General features: G+C 41.7%; 2 protein-coding genes across 4 annotated transcripts in view; both read right to left on the bottom strand.

Moving 5' to 3' along the window:
- Window positions 1–23,469, bottom strand: part of LOC103044296 (P2Y purinoceptor 13) — a 353,924-nt gene that overhangs the window by 40,716 nt on the left and 289,739 nt on the right. The window lies entirely within an intron of this gene.
- Window positions 1–23,469, bottom strand: part of cux1b (cut-like homeobox 1b) — a 228,767-nt gene that overhangs the window by 100,195 nt on the left and 105,103 nt on the right. For all 3 annotated transcript variants that reach the window (XM_049478659.1, XM_049478660.1, XM_022678800.2), the window contains exons 4-7: window positions 20,912–20,990; window positions 9,645–9,782; window positions 4,900–5,023; window positions 557–633 (exon numbers count right to left, since the gene is read on the bottom strand). In XM_049478659.1, coding sequence (XP_049334616.1) covers window positions 557–633; window positions 4,900–5,023; window positions 9,645–9,782; window positions 20,912–20,990 — 418 coding nt within the window. The remainder of the gene's footprint in view (window positions 1–556; window positions 634–4,899; window positions 5,024–9,644; window positions 9,783–20,911; window positions 20,991–23,469) is intronic.

Raw genomic sequence — 23,469 nt, 5'->3', positions numbered from 1 at the left:
AGATGGACAAACATTGTTTATCTTGGTTGTTGGAGACCAGTATGCTTCATTAAAGCTGGTCAGATTGGTGAACTGGCATGTTCATTCTTGTGGTCCAATATTTGTTAGTTTGGTTAGATGGACCAACATTGTTAGCTTGGTTAGATGGACCAACATTGTTAGCTTGGTTAGATGGACCAACATTGTTAGCTTGGTTACTGGAGACCAGTATGCTGCATTAAAGCTGGTCAGATGGACAAACATTGTTTATCTTGGTTGTTGGAGACCAGTATGCTTCATTAAAGCTGGTCAGATTGGTGGACTGGCATGTTCATTCTTGTGGTCCAATATTTGTTAGTTTGGTTATGGTTTGTTCAAGCTCATCAAGCTGGGGAACCTGCTTAGTTAGGCTCAACATAATGGACAAATATTAATTATCCTGGTTGTTGGAGACCAGTTATGCCTCATTGAAGCTGCTCAGATGGACCAACATTGTTAGCCTGGTTAGATGGACCAACATTCATGTAGACATTCATAATCATGCAGACCCAACATTGAGAATCCAGTAAAGTTTTACCTGTCTGAAGGTTCTGGACCTTGTGTTCCGCCTCGTCCAGCCTGGAGGCCATGGACTCCTGTGACTCCTGCAACTTCCTACCATGGAAAAAAGGGGAAGTAAAGAGGTTATAAACAGAAGGAACCGAAGATATGGCAGGACTGAAGACAAGGTTCTCCAATTGATATACCAGACCATTCCAAAGGCTTAAATTTAGCTTTTGGAATGATGTCCTGCACATATTGCTGAGCATGTCCCTCGTATGACTACTAGGGGTGACAGACTGTTGGGAGCAGGGAGGTCAAGTGGTGATCTTGACCTCGCTAATGCTTTTGCCTGGTCTTGTCTTGTCATGTCTTGCCTTGTCATTTGCTTTGAGTTAAAAAAAAACAACAAAAAAGGTGTCCAAATACTTTAAAATCGAAACTGCTAAATCAAATTTAATTACACTATAAAGGCAACCCAAAAATTATTTCATTTAGGTGATCACTGACTGATTAAAGTCAAACTCGCTTAAAACAGAGCTGCTCATGTTCCACGGCGTCTTAAAACACCCTCCAATTTCATGTGACGAAGGAAAAAATGGTCCATGCAATATTAAATAAAGTGGCCCATTAAGCAGGGCTGTCTGGCTACTCGAGCGGTCCGCCTTCTCAGAGCGAGGGGCCGACAGAAACCAGAGAGAGAGAGACGGAGAGAGGGAGAGAACGAAAGAGCGAGTGAGAGATAATATTTTTAGCAAATAAAGTTAAGTCTTTCAGGGTGGGGTTCTTTCTAAAGCACCAGTGTCTGAGATATTAATAAAGAACGCACAATGAGTCACTTTCTATTTCATTCCAACACACACACACACACACACACACACACACACACACACACACACACACACACACACAGAGCGAGCCATCCACCTCTGTCACCCTCACAGGAAGCGTGCGGAGCAGACAGGAAGTGGACTGAATTATGGATGCATGCTGACGCATAGGAAATGCATGAGGCACAATTGATCAAATATGGACACTGACTCTGAACAACAGCACTCCTGCTGACCATTAAAAAAAGCTGAACTGGCCTATTTGACCATTTATGGGCATATTCACAGTGACACTCAGACCTGACTGTCTTCCTAACACTTTCAGACCCCCTCTAACACCACCAGCTTGGGAAAGTCATTCATCTATACTGGAAAAATACCTTAATTATGATATTTAAAGAACATATAGAACTCAGAGAAGAGACCACTTAAAAATTATGAGTTTCTTAGTTTTTACCAAACTGAAAATCTCTGGAATATAAAGCAAGAGAAAGTTGGATGATCACAAGCCATCAAACCAAGCTGAACTACTTGAATTTTTTGCAACAGGAGTGCAGGCATAAAGTCATCCAAAAGCAGTGTGTAAGACTGGTGGAGGACAACATGCCAAGAACATGCATGAAAACTGTGATTAAAACCAGGTTTATTCCATCAAATATTGATTTCTGAACTCTTAAAACTTTATGAATATGAACTGAAAGCTGTTATTTGACATTTCTCATTTTCTGCAAATAAATGATCTAAATTACACAAAAATTTTAATGGGAATTTGGGAGAAATGTTGTCCGTAATTTATAGAATAAAAAAAAATAAAGTTCATTTTACTCAAACATTTACCTATAAATAACAAAATCAGAGAAACTGATTCAGAAACTTATGGCACCAGCTAGGACTCAAAAACTAATACCATATTTTTGGCACTATAAGACACAATTAAAATTCTTTTATTTTCCCAAAAGTCGTCAGTTCGTCTCATAATCAGATGTGTTTTTTATATGAATTCCAGAGTTTCAGTTTCTCCAGCACCGAGACTGGAGACCGTAGCCTGCTGCTAACCCTGGCTAGCACTGCTGGAGCAGCATTAGCATTAGCTGCTAACTATGCTAAGCGCTAGCTCCTTTCCTATCTCAGAGGTGAGTATATCGGCCTGTAGCCTGCTAATAACCCCTGGATAGCACTGCTGGAGCAGCATTAGCATTAGCTACTAACCACGCTAAACGCTAGCTCTTTCATGGTTCAGAGGCTAGTATATCGGACTGTAGCCTGCGAATTTAAAAGTTAACTGTGTAAAACAAGCTACATGGGAAGAACCACCAGCTAATATCGCCCTGGCTTACTGGAACACTCAGGGTTCCTCAGTGTAGCGCTGTTAGTCAACATTAGTGGAAATCTGTAAATCTAAGCTTACTGTAAATAAACAGAAGCGCTTTACTCACAGAAATAAACAGTTTTCAGAAGAGAAATCTGTGTAGATTAAAATCCAGTATATAGAGTTTTGTTTACTTAGCTTAGCACAGCTTAGCTTTACAGGTCTCACCATTGTTCCTTACTGGTGTCTAGTAGCATAATGCACCTTATAAGGTGTGCCTAATGTATGAAAATAGACGTTTATTGGTGGTGCACCTTAATAATAATCACGTGTGCTTTTGAATTGGAATTGTTGCAATTCTAGCTCCTTTTGAGGGTTCTTCATGGGTTTCTAAGTTCTAATCCCTCAGATGATCCCTATAAATGTCACAAACTGCCTTGTTCTGCAACCTCGAACCAAAGGGTATCATACAGCAGATAACCACAATACCACGCTAATTCAAAGCAAAGCGGTAGGTCTTGGTGGGCCGAGGGGTCTTTTCGGCGTACCCACACTGAAGCCTAATGAGAGGGAACAGGGAACCGAGAGTCCACGAGCAGGAGATAGATAGATAGACAGACAGAAAGAGAGAGAGAGAGAGAGAACTGTAAACAAACAGCAGCCGAATTAGAGCATTAGCGTGGATTACAGATGTGCAGGGTTGGGGTGGGGGTGGGGTGGTAGGGTGTAGGGGGCCGCAGAGAGAGAGAGAGAGATATAAATAAATAAAGCGGGCGCTGGAGACACTAGTCCCAGTTGGCCGAGGCCTAAGTGCTTGTGTAAGCACAGCATACGCTGGCAGCATTAACCCACGAGCCTGGCCTGCACATAAAAGCCCTGCTAAAGCTTTAATACAAAGCTCTGACTGCAGTGTCACACACATATATACACACACATATATACACACACACACACACTGAACTAAGCTCTGGTTCTGTCCAGCAAAGCAACAGAAATACAGAAGAACCAGTAACACGAGACGCACTATAAGAACAAAAGGTACAGTATTTGGACACCTGCTCATTCAAGCTCTGGAGTATTCTGGAGATTTGCTGTTAGGATTTGATTGCATTCAGCAGTAAGAACCTTAGTAAGGTCAGCAATTCATTCAGTTCACAAGTACTGGATGGAGCACCATCATTCCAAACACCACATCTCCACAGCTCAATGCTGAAGGAGGTTTATATCCCTCTAGTCTTTATTAATAATGATTCCCAATAGATTCATCTTTGATCATCTGCTCATGATGGTCCTATTCAATTGGCAATACTTCCCTACATTAACCAGATCATCCACCAAAACATTAAGACACAGTACAACCATTAATTAGGGCATTTGCTCGTTGTTACTCTTCCAAATTAAAAATATTCTTTAATCATTTTTCAACTCTAAATCTAATAATGCATATATATTTAACTATTCAAAACGTACTGGTCAAACTAAAGGCAGCTTTAAAGGCAGCTTTACTTCATTTACTTAATTACTGTTACTGGAACTCACTCCTGTTACTGGCACTCATTCCTGTTTCTGGATCTCACCCGTTTCTGTAACTGACCCTTACTTTTGGATCTCCCTCCTGTTTTTGGATTTCACTCATGTTTCTGGATCTCACTCCAGTTTCTGGAACTGACCCATATTTTTGGATCTCACTCCTGTTTCTGGATCTCCCTCCTGTTACTGGATCTCCCTCCTGTTTCTGGATCTCACCCCTGTTACTGGATCTCACTCCTGTTACTGGATCTCACTCCTGTTACTGGATTTCACTCGTGTTTCTAGATCTCACTCCTGTTTCTGGATCTCACTCCTGTTACTGGATCTCACTCGTGTTACTGGATTTCACTCGTGTTTCTGGATCTCACTCCTGTTTCTGGATCTCACCCCTGTTTCTGGCACTCACTCCTGTTTCTGGATCTCACTCTTGTTACTGGCACTCATTCTTGTTACTGTTACTCATTCCTGTTACTGGCACTTACCCCTGTTTCTGGAACTCATCCCTGTTTCTGGAGCTCACTCCTGTTACTGGATCTCACTCCTGTTTCTGGATCTCACTCCTGTTACTGGCACTCATTCTTGTTACTGTTACTCATTCCTGTTACTGGCACTCACCCCTGTTTCTGGATCTCACTACTGATACTGGCACTCATTCCTGTTACTGGATCTCACTCCTGTTACTGGAACTCACCCCTGTTACTCTACACTCACCTCTCTTTCTCTGCATAGTCGTTGTGGAGCTGCTGCTCCTTCTCCTGGGCCAGGTTCTCCGCCTGGTTCTTCAGCGTCTGCTCGTACTCCCGGATCTTCTCCTTAAGTGCTTTAATGGTGACCTCTGTCAAAAAAAAAAAAAAAAAAAAAACACACATGAAAAACACAGATCAGTTCCACAGCAGCCTGTAAGTCCTGTAAGAGTTCTGGATCTCTAGACTGACTCTGTAATGGATTAGCTAAGCTTCCAATGAAGGACAATGTTGGACAGCAAGCCTGCGGTTAGCGGGCAATGCTAATGCTGCTCCAGCAGTGCTAGCCGGGGACAGCAGCAGGCCTTAGTGCGCCTTACAGTACGAAAAATACTGTGAATATACATATAGAGCAAACAATGACATGTCAACTAGTACTCATTGTGTCCCATGACTTTTGCCACATCCCATAGAAGCTAAAGTATGCTGCACTGTCCAGTGAAAATCACAAGTGGGGCTTCCAGCATTGAATGCAGATGTGATTTCTGCCTTCTGACTTGTTGTCTGTTGGCATGGACAATTCTAGCCAGATGCAGCCGGTCACGATCATAACCACAGACAGTGCTGTCCACTGTGGATGGTAACAATGCTTTTTAGGACGTATTCTCGGCACACGGGTCACACTGTGGATCAAGGAATGTCAAATTCCTGCACTACACTTCATGATCTATTGACACACTGCTGTCCCATGACTTTTGGCATGTCAGTTCATGTGTGCATGTGTGTGTATTCCTACTGGACGTAAAGCTGTAAAACAATAAAACTGGAAACCTTTGTGTAAATGCTTAGATTTGGACAATTCAAAGTGGGATTTATGAAGTGGAAAAAGTTCAGAGACGCCACTTTAGTTAAGAAGCTGTTCTGGTCTCCAACAACTCCCGAAAACTGCAGAAAAGTACAGGAGGAGGCATGGACTTCAGCACAGTAATGAGAAGTGAAAGCTCATAATAGTGCGTGAGCTGGGAAAACAACCCCAGCTCCAGCGTGGCTCAGAGGACTGTGGAGTCATATGTTATTTGGACAGCAGACACCCTGTATATTCTCCTCAACTCGAACTGGACCAGATTGGAGGGGACAGTTTTTTAAAATAGCCAAGCCACCACTCTCCCATAATGACAATCTGAAGACCCCTGAAGTCTTCCAAGACTTTTTTCCCATTGAGGTCCAGAATGATGACATTTCTGGGGGGTTAAGTGTCCAAAAGAGCTACAGTATTAATTCAGCAGTACCAGCTCATCTTCAAACCTGTCTCTCTCTCTCTCTCTCTCTCTCATAGACATAAACAGACAGAAAGACAGACAGACAGAGAGCCACAGACAGACACATGATTTTCCATGATTGGACAGATGGACATACATTACAAAAATTACAGATACATAAACGGAAAGACAGACAGAAAGACCAATATACAGATAAGTAGATATATAGATAGACCAGTAAATAGGCAGACAGACAGACAGACAGACACATACATCCATGATTGGACAGATGGACAGACATAAAAGATAGACAGACAGAAACATACAGACGGAAGGAGGGACTGATGAACGAACGAAGAGAGAGAGAATAAAAAAGATAGAGACATATACACAACACAGGTGTACAGATAACAGATATACAAATAATGAATAAGAGTTTTAAACAGACAGACAGACAGACAGATAGATGGAAGGAAGGAAGGACTGATAAATGAATGCCTAGGTGGATGAAGAGAGACAGAGACAGACAGACAGACAGACAGGCAGGCAGTTGGAAGAAAGACTGATAATTGAATGGCTAGGTGGATGAAGAGAGACAGACAGACAGACAGACAGACAGACAGACAAATAGTCAGATGGAAGGAAGGACTGATGAATGGATGGTAAGGTGGATTAAGAGAGGCAGACAGACAGACAGGCAGGCAAATAGTCAGATGGAAGGAAGGACTAATGAATGAATGGCTATGTGGGTGAAAAGAGACAGACAGGCAGACAGACAGACAGATGAAAAAAATGACTGATGAATGGATGGGTAGGTGAATGAAGAGAGACAGACAGACAGATGGACACATAGAAAGAAACATGCGCACACATGACAGTCAGACAGACAGGTAGACAGACAAAAAGATGGATAGAAACATACACACACATGATTGGTTGAATGGAGAGAAAGAGAGATGAAAACCAGAAACAGTGAGGTCCATTTATTTTCTCAGACTGACAGAGATAAAAACCCTGTGTGTGTATATATCTGTGTGTGTGTGTGTGTGTGTTTGTGTGTATATATGTGTGTGTGTGTGTATAAAAGTGTGTGTGTATTTAGAGAATGCGAGTGGATTGGATGGAGTGTCTCTGGCGGAGATGCTCATTGACCCTGATTGAGTGTTCAAAAAGGTGTATGTTCACTCACACACACATACACACACCCACCCACCCACCCACCCACACACACACACACACACACACACACAAACACACACACACACAAACACACACACACACAAACACACACACACACACACACAAACACACACACACACACACAGTGTTCCATGCGAGTGTGTGTCCCAGCAGCGGGAGTCAGAAAGTGATAAGATGAAATGTGTATCTGTGACACAGGCAAGCTCATAACCACTGATTGAGTGCTCGGAGATGCGAGCGCTAGTGTGTGAGAGTGTGTGTGTTTGTGTGTGTGTGTGGGGCAGTGTGTATTACACATAAGCGGGCGGGAGTGTGTGCATGTGTGATTTAAACTGCCGGCTTGCGGGTCTGACACATAATCAATGGGAGCAGGTCCCTTCGGAGGCCTTTTCCCCCTTAACTGCTAAATTGAACTTTAAACATTTAGGTTGGGAGGGATCAATGGCCTCTACTGGGAAGAGCACGGGGGTCCGAGAGACAGAGAGAGAGAGAGAGCGAGAGAGCACAAGAGAGAGAGAGAGAGAGAGAAAGGGGGAAAAACTAAGGGAGGAGGGCTAGATCATCCTCCTACTACAGATATCAACTCAGCACTTCTGATAAATAGAGAGAGACAAAGAGAGAGAGAGAGAGAGAGAAAGAGAGATTACTGCACAGAAAAGAGCTAAAGACAATACTGCCATTATTGAACAATTCTAATTAACAGCCCTAATTACACTCACTGAGCGCACTATATTACCCTAACTGAGCTCGTATTCAGTCACTGTGCATCATATTCAGTCTTCAGTTTTCTTGTAGTAATTAATTAATTTAAAACGTCAAATTCAGCATTTTAAACTTAACGCCGCCAAATTTGTACACACAAATTGCCCCCTTCAGTCTGGACATTATAGTTAAATGAGCAGTGCCTTTGGGTTTCCCAGGAGGCACAACTGTTGGTCCAAGTGTTGGTCCTTTTTCAATCTGTTCATACTCTACATGTTTGGGTTCAAGCCTTAAACATTGGGTTTGGACTTAAACCATTTGTATCGGACTCAAATTGTTGGGTTTAGATTTAAAAAGCTGGGTTTTCAATTAAAGATTTGGGTTCATACTTCAGGTTCAAAATGCATGTTTTCAAAATCTTTCAGGGTCCAGACTCAAAATGTTGGGTTAGTATTTATAATGTTGGTTAATAAATATCCAGTTCAAAACAATGTGTTCAGACTTGAAACAATTTGAATCGGATTCAAAATGTTGGGTTTGGATTTAAAAAGTTCAAAACAGTTTGAGTTTAAATAGGTCTCAACATTGAATTGAGATTCAAAACCTAGGTCAATGAAGGGTTAGGATTTCAGATGTTCAGTGCAGACTCAAGACGTTGGGTTCAAGATGTTACGTTTAAACTTAAAAGTTGGGTTCATTTAGGGGAAAAAAGTTGCGAAAAGTTGGGTTCAGCCTTTAAATATTGAGTTCCAGTTCAAAAAGTTGGGTTTAGACTCGAAACCCTGCGACTGTATTAAACATTAAAATGAAATAAAAAATAGGTCTCAACTTTAGATCAAGATTCAAAGTGTGGGCCAATGTAGGGTTAGGATCCAAGATTCAGGATGTTCAATGCAATATGATTCAATATGTTGGGTTTAAATTCAAAACACAGGGTTTAGAATTCAAATGTTGAGTTCCAGTTCAAAAAATTGGGGTTTAGACGCGAAACACTGCGAATGTACTCAAAATTTTAGGTTCTTATTGAAAAAAAAATAGGTCTCAAAATCACTGGGTTTAGACTCAAAATGTAGGTTGTTGGAGGTCAATATAGGGTTAGGACTGGAGATGTTCAGTGCAATATGACTCAATATGTTCAGTTTAGACTCAAACAATTGGGTTTGAATTTAAAACTTTGTTTCAGACTCAAAAGATAAATGTTAATATTTTAATTGATTGGATTCAAAATTTTGAGCTTATGTTGAGTTTGGAATCAATATGTTCATGCTTTATTTATCGAGAACCTCGAGACCTTCCGCTGTCTAATGTAATTTAGCATTCTAACTCTGAGAAGTTGAGATAAATATGTGCTATTATTGGATTTAGGCTCAAGGTTTTTATTTATTCAGACTAAACCTGTTGGCTCACTGTCAGGTTTAGACTGTTGAGATATTTAGCTGGGCTCAGAATCTTGGGTGCCTTTTCAAAATGCTGATTTCAGACACAAAATATTGAGTTCAGACTAAAACCGCTGTGTTTAGACTCTATATGTGGGGTTAGTCTAGTCTCAGATAGAAAGTTCTGGAGCAGTTTAAGGGTCTGATCACAGCTTTACTGTGTTTTGCGTTCTCACCCTGGTTCTTGACTTCGGCGAACTCTTTGTTGTAGTCCTCCAGTGTTTCTCGGAGTTTCTGGTTTTCCGTCTCGATGTCGTGCATCCTCTGCACCTTCAGCTGCAGCTGCTGGCCGAGCTCCAACACGGGGACCGGATCTGACCGGGAGACACAACACACACACACACACACACACACACACACACAGATCAGATACTCGTGTATTAACACTGACATTCCATCTGGTGGTTCCCTCTGTAACCCACGGCTGTGTTGTCTGAACACATCTGGCTGTTAGTGCTGTTATTATTAAACTTAACAGTACCTATACAACACAATACTAATCAAATAAATTATGCAAATTATTCTATTCTATGTACAACAAAAAAAATTAAGAGACCACTTTAGTTTCTGAATCAGTTTTTCTGATTTTGCCATTTATAGGAATATATTTGAATAAAATCAACATTGTTGTTTTATTCTATAAACTACGAACAACATTTCTCCTAAAATTACAGATAAAAATATTGTCATTTAGAGCATTTATTTGCAGAAAATGAGAATTAGCTTTTAAGAGTACAGAAATCAATATTTGGTGGAATAATCCTGGTTTTTAATCACAGTTTTCATGCATCTTGGCATGTTCTCCTCCACCAGTCTTACACACTGCTTTTGGATAACTTTATGCCACTCTTAGTGCAAAGATTCAAGCAGATCTGCTTGGTTTGATGGCTTGTGATCATCCATCTTCCTCTTGAATTTGCTAAAATCAAAGAAACATATCATTTTTAAGTGGTCTTTCTTTTTTTTCCAGAGCTGTATTAATCAGTCCATCAGTGGTTCTCAAACTGGTCCTCCGGACCCCTCAGGCTGTCCGAATTTGGCTGTAGTCCTGTGTGTGGACCGTCTGGGGGTCCTCTGGGGGCCGTTTTAAGATGGACCTATTTTCCATGTTCAAACAGTGCATTTAAAATGAACGACCCCAGCTGTTAATCCCAGGAGGCTGAGATGATTAAACTATTGAGGAAATGAGTAAAATATTGATATCAGGGCGCAGTGCAGTGTTGGGAATAGCTGGAGGGCTAATAACAGGATGGGCTTCATCATTTCAGAGCTGTTCTGTGGCTCGATATCCATTGTGAGCATCTCCACAGAGAGATAACCACACACAGTAGTGCTTATCACTACGCTGAAAGCACTGATATGATATTTGTAGGCCGATTTTATCATCGATTTTATTATTTATTATAGTTATATATAATCTTATCCAACTGTTTAGATTTAAGGTTGATCCATGCATATTTTAGAATAGTTTGATTCCAATCCAGTTTAGAAAAGTTTTTTTTTTCAACGATATATATCGCAATATTAAACAATGCAGGGCCTGTGATGTCACCAGCCCCGCCCCCACCCACGTGCTGTGTCCGATAGCTCTTGTTTACTCTTGCACCTCCCTCCCTCCCTCACGCTCCCCTTCTCTTCACACTTTTCAGGCAGCAGCAGTCTGTCACTCACACAGACACAGAGACAGCGCTGTGTATCTACTTCTTGTGTCAAGAATCGAAACACTGCCTTAAGTGACATTGCACATCCTGTGATGTGACTATTGCGCATGCGTATATCACCATGATGATGCTTAAACGATATATATATATTGTAGCTCTAATAGATACAGTATGTATTGTAGAATCGCATGGTTAACACACACACACACACACACACACACACAAATTCTAGTAATAGTAATACAGCATGCTCTGGTGTTCCTAAGGGACTAGGGGTGCAGGAAAAAAACGATTCGAGCTTAAATCTTGTTTCCAACATTAAACTATTCAGAATCGATTCTCTTTTTTAAAAAAACGGCTGCTGTCGCGCCAAGCTTTTTAACTGAACCGCGGAGCTCATACTGTCTTGAGGAACTCACCTATTGTCCTGCAGAGCTCTTTACCTGTTAAAGAGATATGCAGGACAGTAGCTAAACTCCGCAGGACAGTAGATGAACTCTGCAAGACAGTTAAAAATCTCCGTGTGACAGTAGCTGAGCTCCGCGAGACAGTAGCTGAGCTCTGCGGGACAGTAGGTGAGCTCCACAGGACAGTAGGTGAGCTCCGCGAGACAGTTAAAAAGCTCAGCGGGACAGTTAAAAAGCTCAGCGGGACAGTTAAAAAGCTCAGCGGGACAGTTAAAAAGCTCAGCGGGACAGTAGGTGAGCGGGGCAGTTAAAAAGCTCCGCGGGACAGTAGGTGAGCTCCGCGGGACAGTAGGTGAGCTCCGCAGGATAATTAAAAAACTCTGTGGGACAGTAGGTGAGCGGGACAGTTAAAAAGCTCTGCCAGACAGTTAAAAAGCTCCGCGGGACAGTTAAAGACTCCGCGGGACAGTTAAAAAGCTCCACGGGACAGTAGGTGAGCTCCGCAGGACAATTAAAAAGCTCTGTGAGACAGTAGGTGAGCGGGACAGCTAAAAAGCTCCGTGGGACAGTTAAAAAGCTCTGCGGGACAGTTAAAAAGCTCCGCTGGACAGTAGGTGAGCTCCATGGGACAGTTAAAAAGGTCCGCGGGACAGTTAAAAAGCTCCACGGGACAGTAGGTGAGCTCCGCGGGACGGTAGGTGAGCTCCGCGGGACAGTAGCTGAGCTCCGCTCCCAAGAATAGATTCTGAATTGAATTGTGGGATTCCCAAAAATTCACAGCCCTATAAGTGACCGCTATAAAGTTTCTAATCAATGCCAGGTGATTGATGCAAGATGTGTTCCAAACTGTTATTATGGTTTCTAAGGTAGTAACTCAGGCATTACCAAGTGGTTGCTGTGGTACCCATATATATGCAGCTAGTTGCATGTTATTAGTGTATATGCATCATAATTGCACCCCATTCATTCCTATAGGGGAAAAAAATATATAAAATTCCATTGCTTTGAAAGAACCAGAATTATCCAGACGTTCTGCAGTAATGTGGTCCTACACCCCAATATATACCCCAATATATACCCCAATATATACCCTCATCTATGTTTATACATCTGATCAGAGCTGCTTCATCTGCTGCAATATTAAACAGCCTGAGAGCAGCCTTGGGAACTTTTAACTCTGCTTTGAGAACTTGCACGCTGTGTGTGTGTGTGTGTGTGTGTGTGTGTGAAGGTCAGTGGGCTGGCAGTGAGGTGTTCATCCATCTGTTTCCCTTACACACACACACACACACACACACTACACAACAGCTGATGACGGAGTGGGCGACTACAGAAGCCCAAGGGCATGCTGGGTATTCTCTGATGAGCAGCCTGATTTGTTAGAGTGAATCAAGGCCACAGCAAACTCAGCAGTGGGCACACACACACACACACACACACACACACACGCAAGAAGCTGATGAAATGTAAGCAGAGTGCAGTTAAACACACAGACACACAGAAAGCTCACATTCTGTACACATTTAACATACATGTGAACACACACACACACACACTCTTGGGGCACAGAAGGAGAGATAGCGGAGTGTGTGAGCTGGAGGAGGAAGAGGAGGATGAGGAGGAGGAGGGGACAGAGGGAAGTCTGTGACTAATTGCTGGTGTTGAGCAGCAGAAACAGAACGGCTAAGTTTAACCACTCCACTGTGAGCCCCTATACTGCTGACACTGCAGAGAGAGAGAGAGAGAGAGAGAGAGAGAGAGAGAGAGAGAGAGAAATAAAGAGGGAGGGAAGGACATACAGAGAAAAAAATGAAGGAGACATACAGATGGGCATAGAGACAATAAAAGATACAGATTCAGAGACAGAGTGAGACAGAGAGAGAGGGAGAGACAGAGAGACAGAGGGAGAGACATGTAGACATTGAGACAGAGATATACATAGACAAAAGAAAAAAAAAACAAGAAAGAAAAAAAGGAGAGATATACAGATTGTCAGAGAGAGAGAGAGAGAGACATGTAGACAGTGCGAGAATGAGAGATTCAAATTCAGAGAGAGACACAGAGAGACTGAGATAGAAGGAGAGGGAGAAAGAAAGAGACAGATGGAGAGACATGTAGACATTGAGACAGATATAGAGAGACAAAAGAAGAAACTGAGAAAAAAAGAGAGAAACAGATGGTAAGAGAGAGAGAGAGAGAAAAAGAGAGAGAGACATGTAGACAGTGAGACAGAGAGATACAGAGAGACAAAGCAAGAGAGAGGGAAGGACATACAGAGAGAAAATGTAGGAGATACAGAGAATGAGAGATACAGATTCAGAGAAAGAAAGAGACAGGGAGAGATACACAGAGAGGCAAAGAGCAAGAGACAGAGGGACAGACTTGTGGACATTGAGACAGATGGAGGCAAAAGAAAAAAAAACTTAAAAAGAAAAAGGAGAGATATACAAACGGTCAGAGAGAGAGAGAGAGACATGTAGACTGTGAGACAGAGAGATAAAGAGATACAGAGAAAGATGGAGGAAGGGATATACAGAGAGAAAATGAAGGAGACATACAAATAGGCATTGATAGAATGAGAGAGACAGATTTAGAGAGAAAGAGAGAGACAGGGAGAGAGATACAGAGGGATGCAGAGAAAGAGAGAGAAAAAAAGCAAGGGAGAGACAGACAGAGGAGGTTAAAGAGTACGAGAAAATGAGTGAAACTTTCAGATGCAGGGTAACAGTGTGTGAGGATGCGAGACAGAGAGCTTGAGAATGGGGGGAGAGATAGAAAGAGAAAGAGAGAGTGTAAGTAAAAGTGATAAAGAGTGAGAGACAGCGGGGTGAGTGAGAGATGGGTGAAAAAAGATGGGTTAATGAAGAGAAAGAGTGAGAGACTGGGTGAGAAGAAGAAAGAGGACAGGAATGAGTGAGAAACAGAGAGAGAGAGCGAGAGAAAGGGAGAGAATGAGAAATAAGAGGATAAGAAAGGGTGAGAGGAATTAAGAAATTGTGAGAAAGCGCTGCAAAGAAAAAGAAAGGAGGTGAGAGAGAGAGAGAGCGAGCCTGGGTGAAAAAGTGAAAAGGAGGACGAGAGCGAGTGAGAAGGTGAGAGTAAGCGAGACAAAGAGAGAAAGAGCAAAAGAGGAAGCAAGAGAAATGATGAGAGATTAAGGGCGAGAGAGAGAGAGAAAGAGAGAGTGTAAATTAATGGTGGATATATTGGTGTAAGAACGCGTATGCGGTGCTATGGATCACAGGGGCCTCTAGGGGTCCGTGATGTATAGTCAGGGGGTCTGGGACCCAGTATAAACTGGTACACACTGCTGTTCTATATGGTTGCCTTGGTGTTTATATGCAGTTCTTATAGTAGCCCAAGGTGGCTGCTGTGGGGTTGCTAGGTGGTTGCTGTGGTGGTGTTACTAGTGGGAAGAAATGCAATGTGAAATCACATTTGCACATAGATAACAGATCTGTGGGGGTTTGGGGAACTATTTTCCACATAGAAAGTTGTGTGTGTGTGTGTGTGTGTGTTTATTAGCCGGTGTGTGTGTGTGTGTGTGTATATTAGCTGGTGTGTGTGTGTGTGTAAGTGTGTATGAGCAGGCTGTTGACGAAAGAGCTGAGCTGTGTTTGTCACTCTAAATGAGTCGGTCCACACATCCGCTGAGGCCTGTCGCTCACAGGCTGGAAATGACAGGAGCTTTAGGGCGTGTGTGTGTGTGTGTGTGATAGACAGCAGTAGTGATGGATGATGGCTGTGTGTGGCGGGCTGTACTGACGCTGATCTGACGGTGTGTGATCCCGGTTTGGGGGTGGTGGGGGGGGGGGGTGGCGGTGAAAAGAGCAGCGCCGCTACGGGCCTTCCCTCCGCCGTCCCGGGACGCGCTGGGTGGGCCGAGAGGGTGAAGGGCCCTCCAGAGACCGCCCCCCGTCACCATCCCAACGCACACATCCCCCCCCAGCGCCCCCTCATCAGCCGCTCTTTAATCGCTGCATGACTAATTACGCCCCGGCTCCAGTTGATTTTCCTTAATGAGACAGCTGGGCTAATTATGTAATCATATGATTACATTAGACCCCCGAGAGAGAGAGAGAGAGAGAGAGAGAGAGAGAGAGAGAAGGAGATGTGTGTTTTTGATTGGGCAAGCACAAGAGACACAGAAAGGCAGAAAAAGAAGGCATGAGAGAGAGAAAGAAAGAGAGACATAGAGAGAAAGGAAAATACAATAAGAGTTAGAGAGAGTGTGAGAGAGAGAGAGAGAGAGAGAGAGAAGGAGATTGTGTGTTTTTGATTGGGTGAGCACAAGAGACACAGAAAGGCAGAAAAAGAAGGCGTGAGAGAGAGATAGAGAGAGACAGTAAGAGTTACAGAGAGTGAGAAAGAAAGTGAGAGTGAGTAAGAGAGAGACAGAGAGAGGGAGAGAGTGTGTTTAGATTGAACAAGCGCGAGAGACAGAAAGACAGAGAAAAGGGAGTGAAAGAGAGAGAGGAATAAAGAGAGAGTGAGTAAGAGTTAGAGATTGAGAGAGAGAGAGACAGGGAGAGACAGTGTGTTTAGACTGAGCAAGCGCGAGAGACAGAAAGATAGAGAAAAAGGGAGTGAGAGAGAGAGAGGAATAAAGAGAGAGAGTGAGACAAGAGGCAAGAGAAAGCACTGTGCTAGCATGAATGAGAGATGTGTTTGAAAGCAAGACAAGAGCACAAGAGATTGAGAGAAGGAGAAAGAGAAAGAGTGAGCGAGTGCTAGATAGAGATAGAGAGAGAACAAGAGTTTGCGAGAGAGAGAAAGTGAACGTGAAAGGATGAGAGAATAGAGGAGAGGGCATGTGTGTGTGCAAGAGAGAAAGAGACTGAAAGAAGATTCAGAGGAATAAGGTGAGAAAACGAGGCACGCGAGAGAGAGAACACGAGAACAGAGGAAAGAGAGACAGAGAGAGAATGTGTGAATGTGTGATAGTAAGAAAAAGAAGGCAAGAGACAGTACTGTGAGAGCATGAAAGCAAGAGAAGGAGAAAGTGAGCAGGTGCTAGATAGAGATAGAGAGAGAGAGCACAAAAGTTTGCAAGAGAGAAAGGAGAGAGAAAGAAAGAATGAGAGGAAAGAGACTGTATGTGTAAGAGAGAAAGAGACTGAAAGAAGAGTCAGAGGAATTATGTGAGAAAACGAGAGAGAAAAAGGGAGAGAGTTTGCGACAGAGGGATAGAGAAGGCAAGAGAAAGTACTGTGCGAGTGTGAAAGAGAGAGAGAGAGATCGAAACGAGAGAGTGGGAGGTGTGTGAGAGCAGAATGAGAAAGGGAGCACGAGAGTTCGCGAGAGAGGGATAGAGAAGGCAAGAGAAAGTACTGTGTGAGTGTGAAAGAGAGAGAGAGAGAGAGAGAAATGAGAGAGTGGGAGGTGTGCGAGAGCAGAAGGAGAAAGGGAGCGCCAGAGTTTGCGAGAGAGGGAACAAATGCATGTGAAAGAAATACGCAGGGAGAGAAAGAGAGGGTGATTGTAAGAAGAAAGGTATTTGTGTGAGAGAAAGAGGCAGGGAGGAAAGCGTGAGAGTGAGCGCGCGAGAGTGAGCGCGCGAGAGTGAGTAAAGGCCTGCGAGACTGTGGCCAAGAATAAAGTTGGAGCTGCAGGAACACCGTGGGGTATTGTGTGTTCTGGAACAGAGACGGTATGTAAATGTACGTGTGTGTGTGTGTGTGTGTGTGTGTGTGTGAGAGAGTGTGTGAGTGTGTGTGTGTGTGTGTGTGTGTGTGCCCCTCTCTGCAGCTCCGTCGTGCCACTCTGCTGGACGTCTTCACTATTGAAATGAGACAGATTAGCAGCAGGAGCCTGGGGAATTTCACACCAGCTCAGTGGCTTCAAGGTGACTCCACACACACACACACACACACACACACATTTAGGTTAAGCTGACGAAGCAGTGTGTGAAACCGAAATTGAGGTCATCAGATTTGGCTTTCCTGACTGTTCACATTCACAAATGTAAGAGATCTGTATCTAAGTGTAATGTGAACAAAAATCTGTCCCTAGAATGCATCACATGTGCACAATGTGTATAAACGTGTCATATTTGAGAGACGACTCGTAGCTTTATAAAGGGAAGTGAACGAGTTAGCAGCTCATATGTGGAGCATCTTTTGCTGAAGTGGAAATAGAGCAAACAGCTGGTCTAAAGTACTGTACATGCTCAGGACGAGGAGGAGAAAAAAGGCCAGGTGGTTTGCTTTTGCTGTTTTTTTGCAGCTATAGCTGCACAGCTGCACCAAGAGATAGACAAACAAAAAAAAGGCACATTAATCCCGATTTGATCGTTCACACTCATGTCGCATGTTTGTGGATCGGATACGTATCCGATTTAGGACCACATATGAAAGATATGTGATCTGAAATCTGATAAAAAAGTATTAAAAAAAAAATCGGATTTGGCTTTTTTTTTTTTTTTACTTTACACAGCCATGAACAAAAAATCAGATCTGAGCTACATTGAGCAAAAAATCTGATTTTGAGTCACTTCAGTCTGATCATGTGAACGAAGCCTAATATATACATCACACTACAAAAGCTCTATTTATCTATGGGCAGTAGAGACAGTTACTGCAACAAAAGCAGCATAAACTATTTTTAATATGCTGGATTTCAGAAAAAAAAACAATAAATGAGCACAAGTATTTTTTTAGAGGTGTAAACAGATACAAAAAAAAAAAACAGACAGCCAAGACTGATTCAGTACTTTAGTGGCCAGATATCAAAAATCAGACACTTCATAAGGAAAAATCATATTGTTTCTTTTGAAATTAAGAAAATTAAAATAGCTTATTACGGATAGAAAATCGATGAAGTACAGCCCCGGTCTGTACCAGCTGGCACGCGTTCAACCGGCATAAAGACCCTGCTTCAGCCTTCACTTGAGAGATACGCTGATGGTGAGAGGAAGGCTGAGGCAACATGAGCAAAAGACACTAAAGTTAACCAAAGCACTGGGCCGTTGCTAAGTTTCTTTAAGCTTTTTTTGGGTTTTGACTTTATTTTTCCTAATAAAGGTGCAGCCATGCCCACAGTCACAATATATGTAAGTGCATTTTTTTAAGTGCAAACACAAAGGACGATATCACGATTATTAAAATGGTTGAGGTCATGTCCATCTATTGAACAATAAATCGATAATGTAGTTATTGTGACAGGCCTGATTGGGACACTTGCTCCTTCACTGTTTCTTCTGAAATTGAAGTTATTTAAAGAAGACAAAATGTATAAAAAGTGAAAACTATAACAAGTCAAGACTGTGATGTAACAGTTTTGGGGATTTGGATTTTAGGGGTGCTCTTGACTATAGATACAGTACTTAACTGACAAGCTAAACTTTTTGGAAGCTAAAAAGTATTAAAACTAGTTAATTACGCTTTTGATGAAGAAGTGAAAAATTGAAGAAGTGACCTGCCGTGATGCCCCGCCCCTTTTTTTTTTACTCCTCACTCGCGCTCTAAAAGGCTAATTATTAGTGAGGCGATGGTGCGGCGGTCCGGCTGCACAACTGCCCGTTTGTTTTTAACACACCAGCCCTGCCAGCCCGACGTTACGTCAGCCCCTCCTAATGACACACACACACACACACACACACACACAGCCCTGTTTGCGTGCCTTGCATGCAGCACCCAAGCATGCACGAGTGAACAGCTGAACAGGCTGTCGTGTGAATGGGCAGGTATGTTTCTGTGTGTGTGCGTGTGTGTGTGTGTGTGTGTGTGTGTGTTTGTTGTAAGCAGATGTGCCAGGCTGTGGTGAGAGCCATTTTGCAGAGCTATGTGGGGACACATGAGGCCGCTCTGCAGCTGACAGAGCACTCTGTGTGTGTGTGTATGTGTGTGTGTGCGCGTGTGTGTGTGTTTGAGAACATGAAACATGGTAAAAAAGCTCCACAAGTAACGAGAAATGCTAATATCTGTCCAGTCCCAGTTTCGAGTCCCAGTATCAGTTAAAATCATCATCTGTTTTTGATGCTACTTAAAAAAAATCCACTATTGAATTCAGTATCTGATGTAAACACGTCGTTCAGACTGGATTGGTGTGAAATGAGGAGCAGCAGTGATGAGTTCACACTTTGGCTACATTTACTGCTACTTTATGATACAGAATTAAGTTCTAATAAATACATATTAAGAACAATAAATTGTAAATAAGTAAATATGAAAAGTTAAACTTAGTCCCCCCCTCCCAAAAAAAAACGAATAAACTTTTTAATAAACATAAAATAAAGTTAAAAACACATGTATTTTTCAGGTCAAATCTAATTAATGTCCACACTGAACATCTAGTCACATTACTATTCCAAAGCTCTAACCAAACTTCTACTTACTATTCATACACTAAAAAAATCCATTACAATAAAACTGATATCCAGAATCATGTTAGAATTAAGTAATAATTCTAAAAAGTAATTCCACAAGAAAGTTTGGCTAAATTTAAATTTCAGAATATAATCAAAGATAAAATTAATATAATCAGATAAAATGTAAATCCAGAAAAAAAGTTCTGTTAAATTTAATTGTAGGGAAAATTGTAGGAAATGAAACGCTGGTAAAAGTTATATCAGAATTCTATGCAGAATTTATATTTGCAATGAAGTTTTGAAAAAAAAAAAGAAATTTTAGAATAAAGTAAAAATATATTTTAAAAAGTTAGAAAATAACGTTAAAAGTTGTGGTAATATTATTATCTAGAGCAAATAACTAAATACAGTTCTAATCAATTCAAATTACAGAATAAAGTAATAAAACCCCTGAAAAAATCAATAAACTTCCATGTTAGAGGCTTGATCACATTATTTAAAGCAAATAATAGGAAATAAAAAACGTTAGAATACAATTTTTAAGCAAAATAAAAGTCTGATCAAATAAAAAAAAAATCAGAAGAAAGTTCTAAAAAATGAATAGCCATAACAAACTAATTCTAATAACAGTAAAAACCGGATCAAATTCCAATAAAACTAAAGGATTTTCTAATATTTACCTCCAGATTGGAGGTGTCTATTATTATTATTATTATTATTATTAATATTATTACTAACCAAACAGCAACAAAGTGACCTGATTGTAGCTGAGATATAAATACATACATATACTTTTCTGTTAAAATGAATTATGACCTATGAGAGGCTACAGATGTGGGATATGGGCCCTTTAAAGAAAGACACACACACACACACACACACACACACACACACACACACACAAAGAGAGAGAGAGAGCAGGGCAGAGGCTACGCTACGGAAACATTAACATCTCAGAGACGGAGATGGACGCGCACACACACTCCGTTTCCAGTGCAAGACAGAGCATGCCTGAACACACACACACACACACGCACGCACACGCACGCACGCACACTCTTTCTTACCTGGTACATCGATGAGTTTCTTGTAGACGTTGAGGAAGGCAGCTTCTGCTTCTTTGCTTCTTTTACTCAGAGCGTCGATCTGGAGGAGCGAGGGAAGAGACGGATGAATAAAGCAGCAGCATAGCGAGGGATAAGAGTACACATTCAAACGTGACCTGACATGAAACACACACACACACACACACACATATAAAACACGCACCCCCACACATTCCAACCAATAACGGATAATCCACCGCACCCCTCCCCCCTCCAAAAAGACCCAAATAAGCAATTTATAGCAGCGGAGCGCGCCATATTCATCTCTCTGAAGGGCTTTAAGAGAGTAAGTGATTTATAGTGGTACTGAGAGAGGAAAGCGCACAGGGTGTGTGTGTGTGTGTGTGTGTAAACCTGTGTGTGTGTGAGAGAGAGTGTGTGTAGCGGGGCTGTGGACTGTACCAATCACTCCTATCTACTGTATCACAGCACCTTTATCAGCACACAACAGCTGCCCCCTGACTGATGGCATACTTATCCCTGCGCTTCAGTATTCATCTCTGCCCCTACACACACACACACACACACATATATACACACACACACACACACACTTCCTCCCACACACGCAAGCATGTACACAGACCAAAAAAAAAAAAAAAAAAAAAAGACTTATCATAAAGCGATCGCAGTCTGGAACACACTCACACACACATACTACAATAAAACACATGTACACACACACAAACACACGTACACACTTATCACAACAGTAGCAGTCACATGCAAAATTCCTGACCCCATGTTCATACAAATGACAACTGATTTATGATTGGGGGAAAAAAAAAAGCTATATATAAAAAATTTATGGAAGTGCGTTAACACCACTTCCCTGCACATTTTAAAGTATGTTTCTGAACCTATATTCTACAGTGTGTTCAAATTCAGAGAAGAATCGCCGACTGTGTAATAAAATGTCTCACAAGTGGGTTTTAGGACTTTTTAGAAGAAAAAAAATCCACCTGTTTCAACTGCCTCTCTGCTACGTCTCAGCCAAAAAAAAACAAACAAAAAAAATGGGGTGGACTTTTTCTATATGTTTACATGGGTTAACATAGGATCTCCGGTGGATCTGGCTTTTTACAGAGACTCTAACACTAGGTCAGTGGCTGAACTGCACCTAGCAGGGAATTACACATGTTGTGAAGTAACATACGACATTACAAAGATGGTTAAAGACTGTTATTAGTGTAAAAATGTCTATTTTAAAAACTGTTTTAAAAACTGTTGTCCGTCTCGCTGCATCGCAGTGCTGTTAGTCAATCAGAGGCCATATGTTTGCATGTATGAATATTCATGAGCAAGAGCTGAAACTCTATAGTTTCTCCCCGCCCACTTCTTCATCGAAATAAAGCAGCGCTATACCAGATCACCAGACCACAACTACACATTTAAAATGAATGGAGAAAACGATGGAATAAGACCTTTATTCTTAACCTGAAACCTAAACTTAACCCTAACCCTGGTCCAAATCCTAACCCTGGTCCTGGTCCCAACCCAAAACCTCAAACACTCTTTACCCCTAAAGTCCTAAAACTAGTCCAGATCCTATCCCCAACATTAATCTAACCTCAACCCCAAACTATTTATAATATAACTCTTGCCCTAGTCCAATTCCTAACCCTAATCCTGGCCCTTTCCCAACTCTGATCCTAAACCTAGTCATGTTGCTTAACTCAGAACCTAAATCTAACCCTAATCCTTTGTTCAAATTCTAACACTGGTTTTAAGATTAACTAATCTGAACACAAATATAAACCTAACCCTTACCCTTGTCCAAACTCCAAACCCTGCTACTAAAATTAAATCGAAACTAAAAACCAAAGCCCTAAATTAACAGAAAACCTAAAAACTGAATTAAAACCTTACTCTGGTTCAATTCCTAATCTGGGTCCTGACTGTGACCTTAAAATCTAAATTTAACCCCAAACCAAGCCCTGAACTTTTAACCCATTCCCTGATTCAAATCCTAAAACTGGTTCTAAACGTAAACTTTACCCTGCTGTAAATACAAGAAACCAACACTCATACCAACACACAACAACTCATATAAAAATTATATATATAGTCACTTTGCAAACATTAACATATTTAAAACTGAACATAAACATTCATTATTCAGAGCTTATGCATATGCATATGTCAGAAAGTCCTCTGCAGCAGACAGCTTTCAAATAAAAAGTTCTACCGCAAATTAATTCATGCAAACTCTTTAATAATTAAAACTGATAATTAAAAACAAAAAAACAAAGCTATTTTTCCATCACCTCCCCTGCTTTCAACTCTGCCCCCATACTTATCCAAACCTAGAAATTAACTAAATTAAACTCCTTTTCTGTACTTTCCAGCTCTCTGAAGAAGCTATAAAATAAACCCTGACAGCTGACGAGCTCTTTCTTCCCCTACGAGACGAAAAAGCAGAGATAAATCATTTCTTTGCTACGTATAAAAATATCTCCTTTTATAAAAAGGCCTCTGTGCCTTCAGGGGAGAGAGGCGACTGCAGAAAGACGAGAGAA

This window comes from Astyanax mexicanus, chromosome 4 (genome assembly GCF_023375975.1).
Source record: "Astyanax mexicanus isolate ESR-SI-001 chromosome 4, AstMex3_surface, whole genome shotgun sequence".
NCBI lineage: Eukaryota > Metazoa > Chordata > Actinopteri > Characiformes > Acestrorhamphidae > Astyanax > Astyanax mexicanus.
This window is presented reverse-complemented; position numbering and strand designations above follow the sequence as displayed.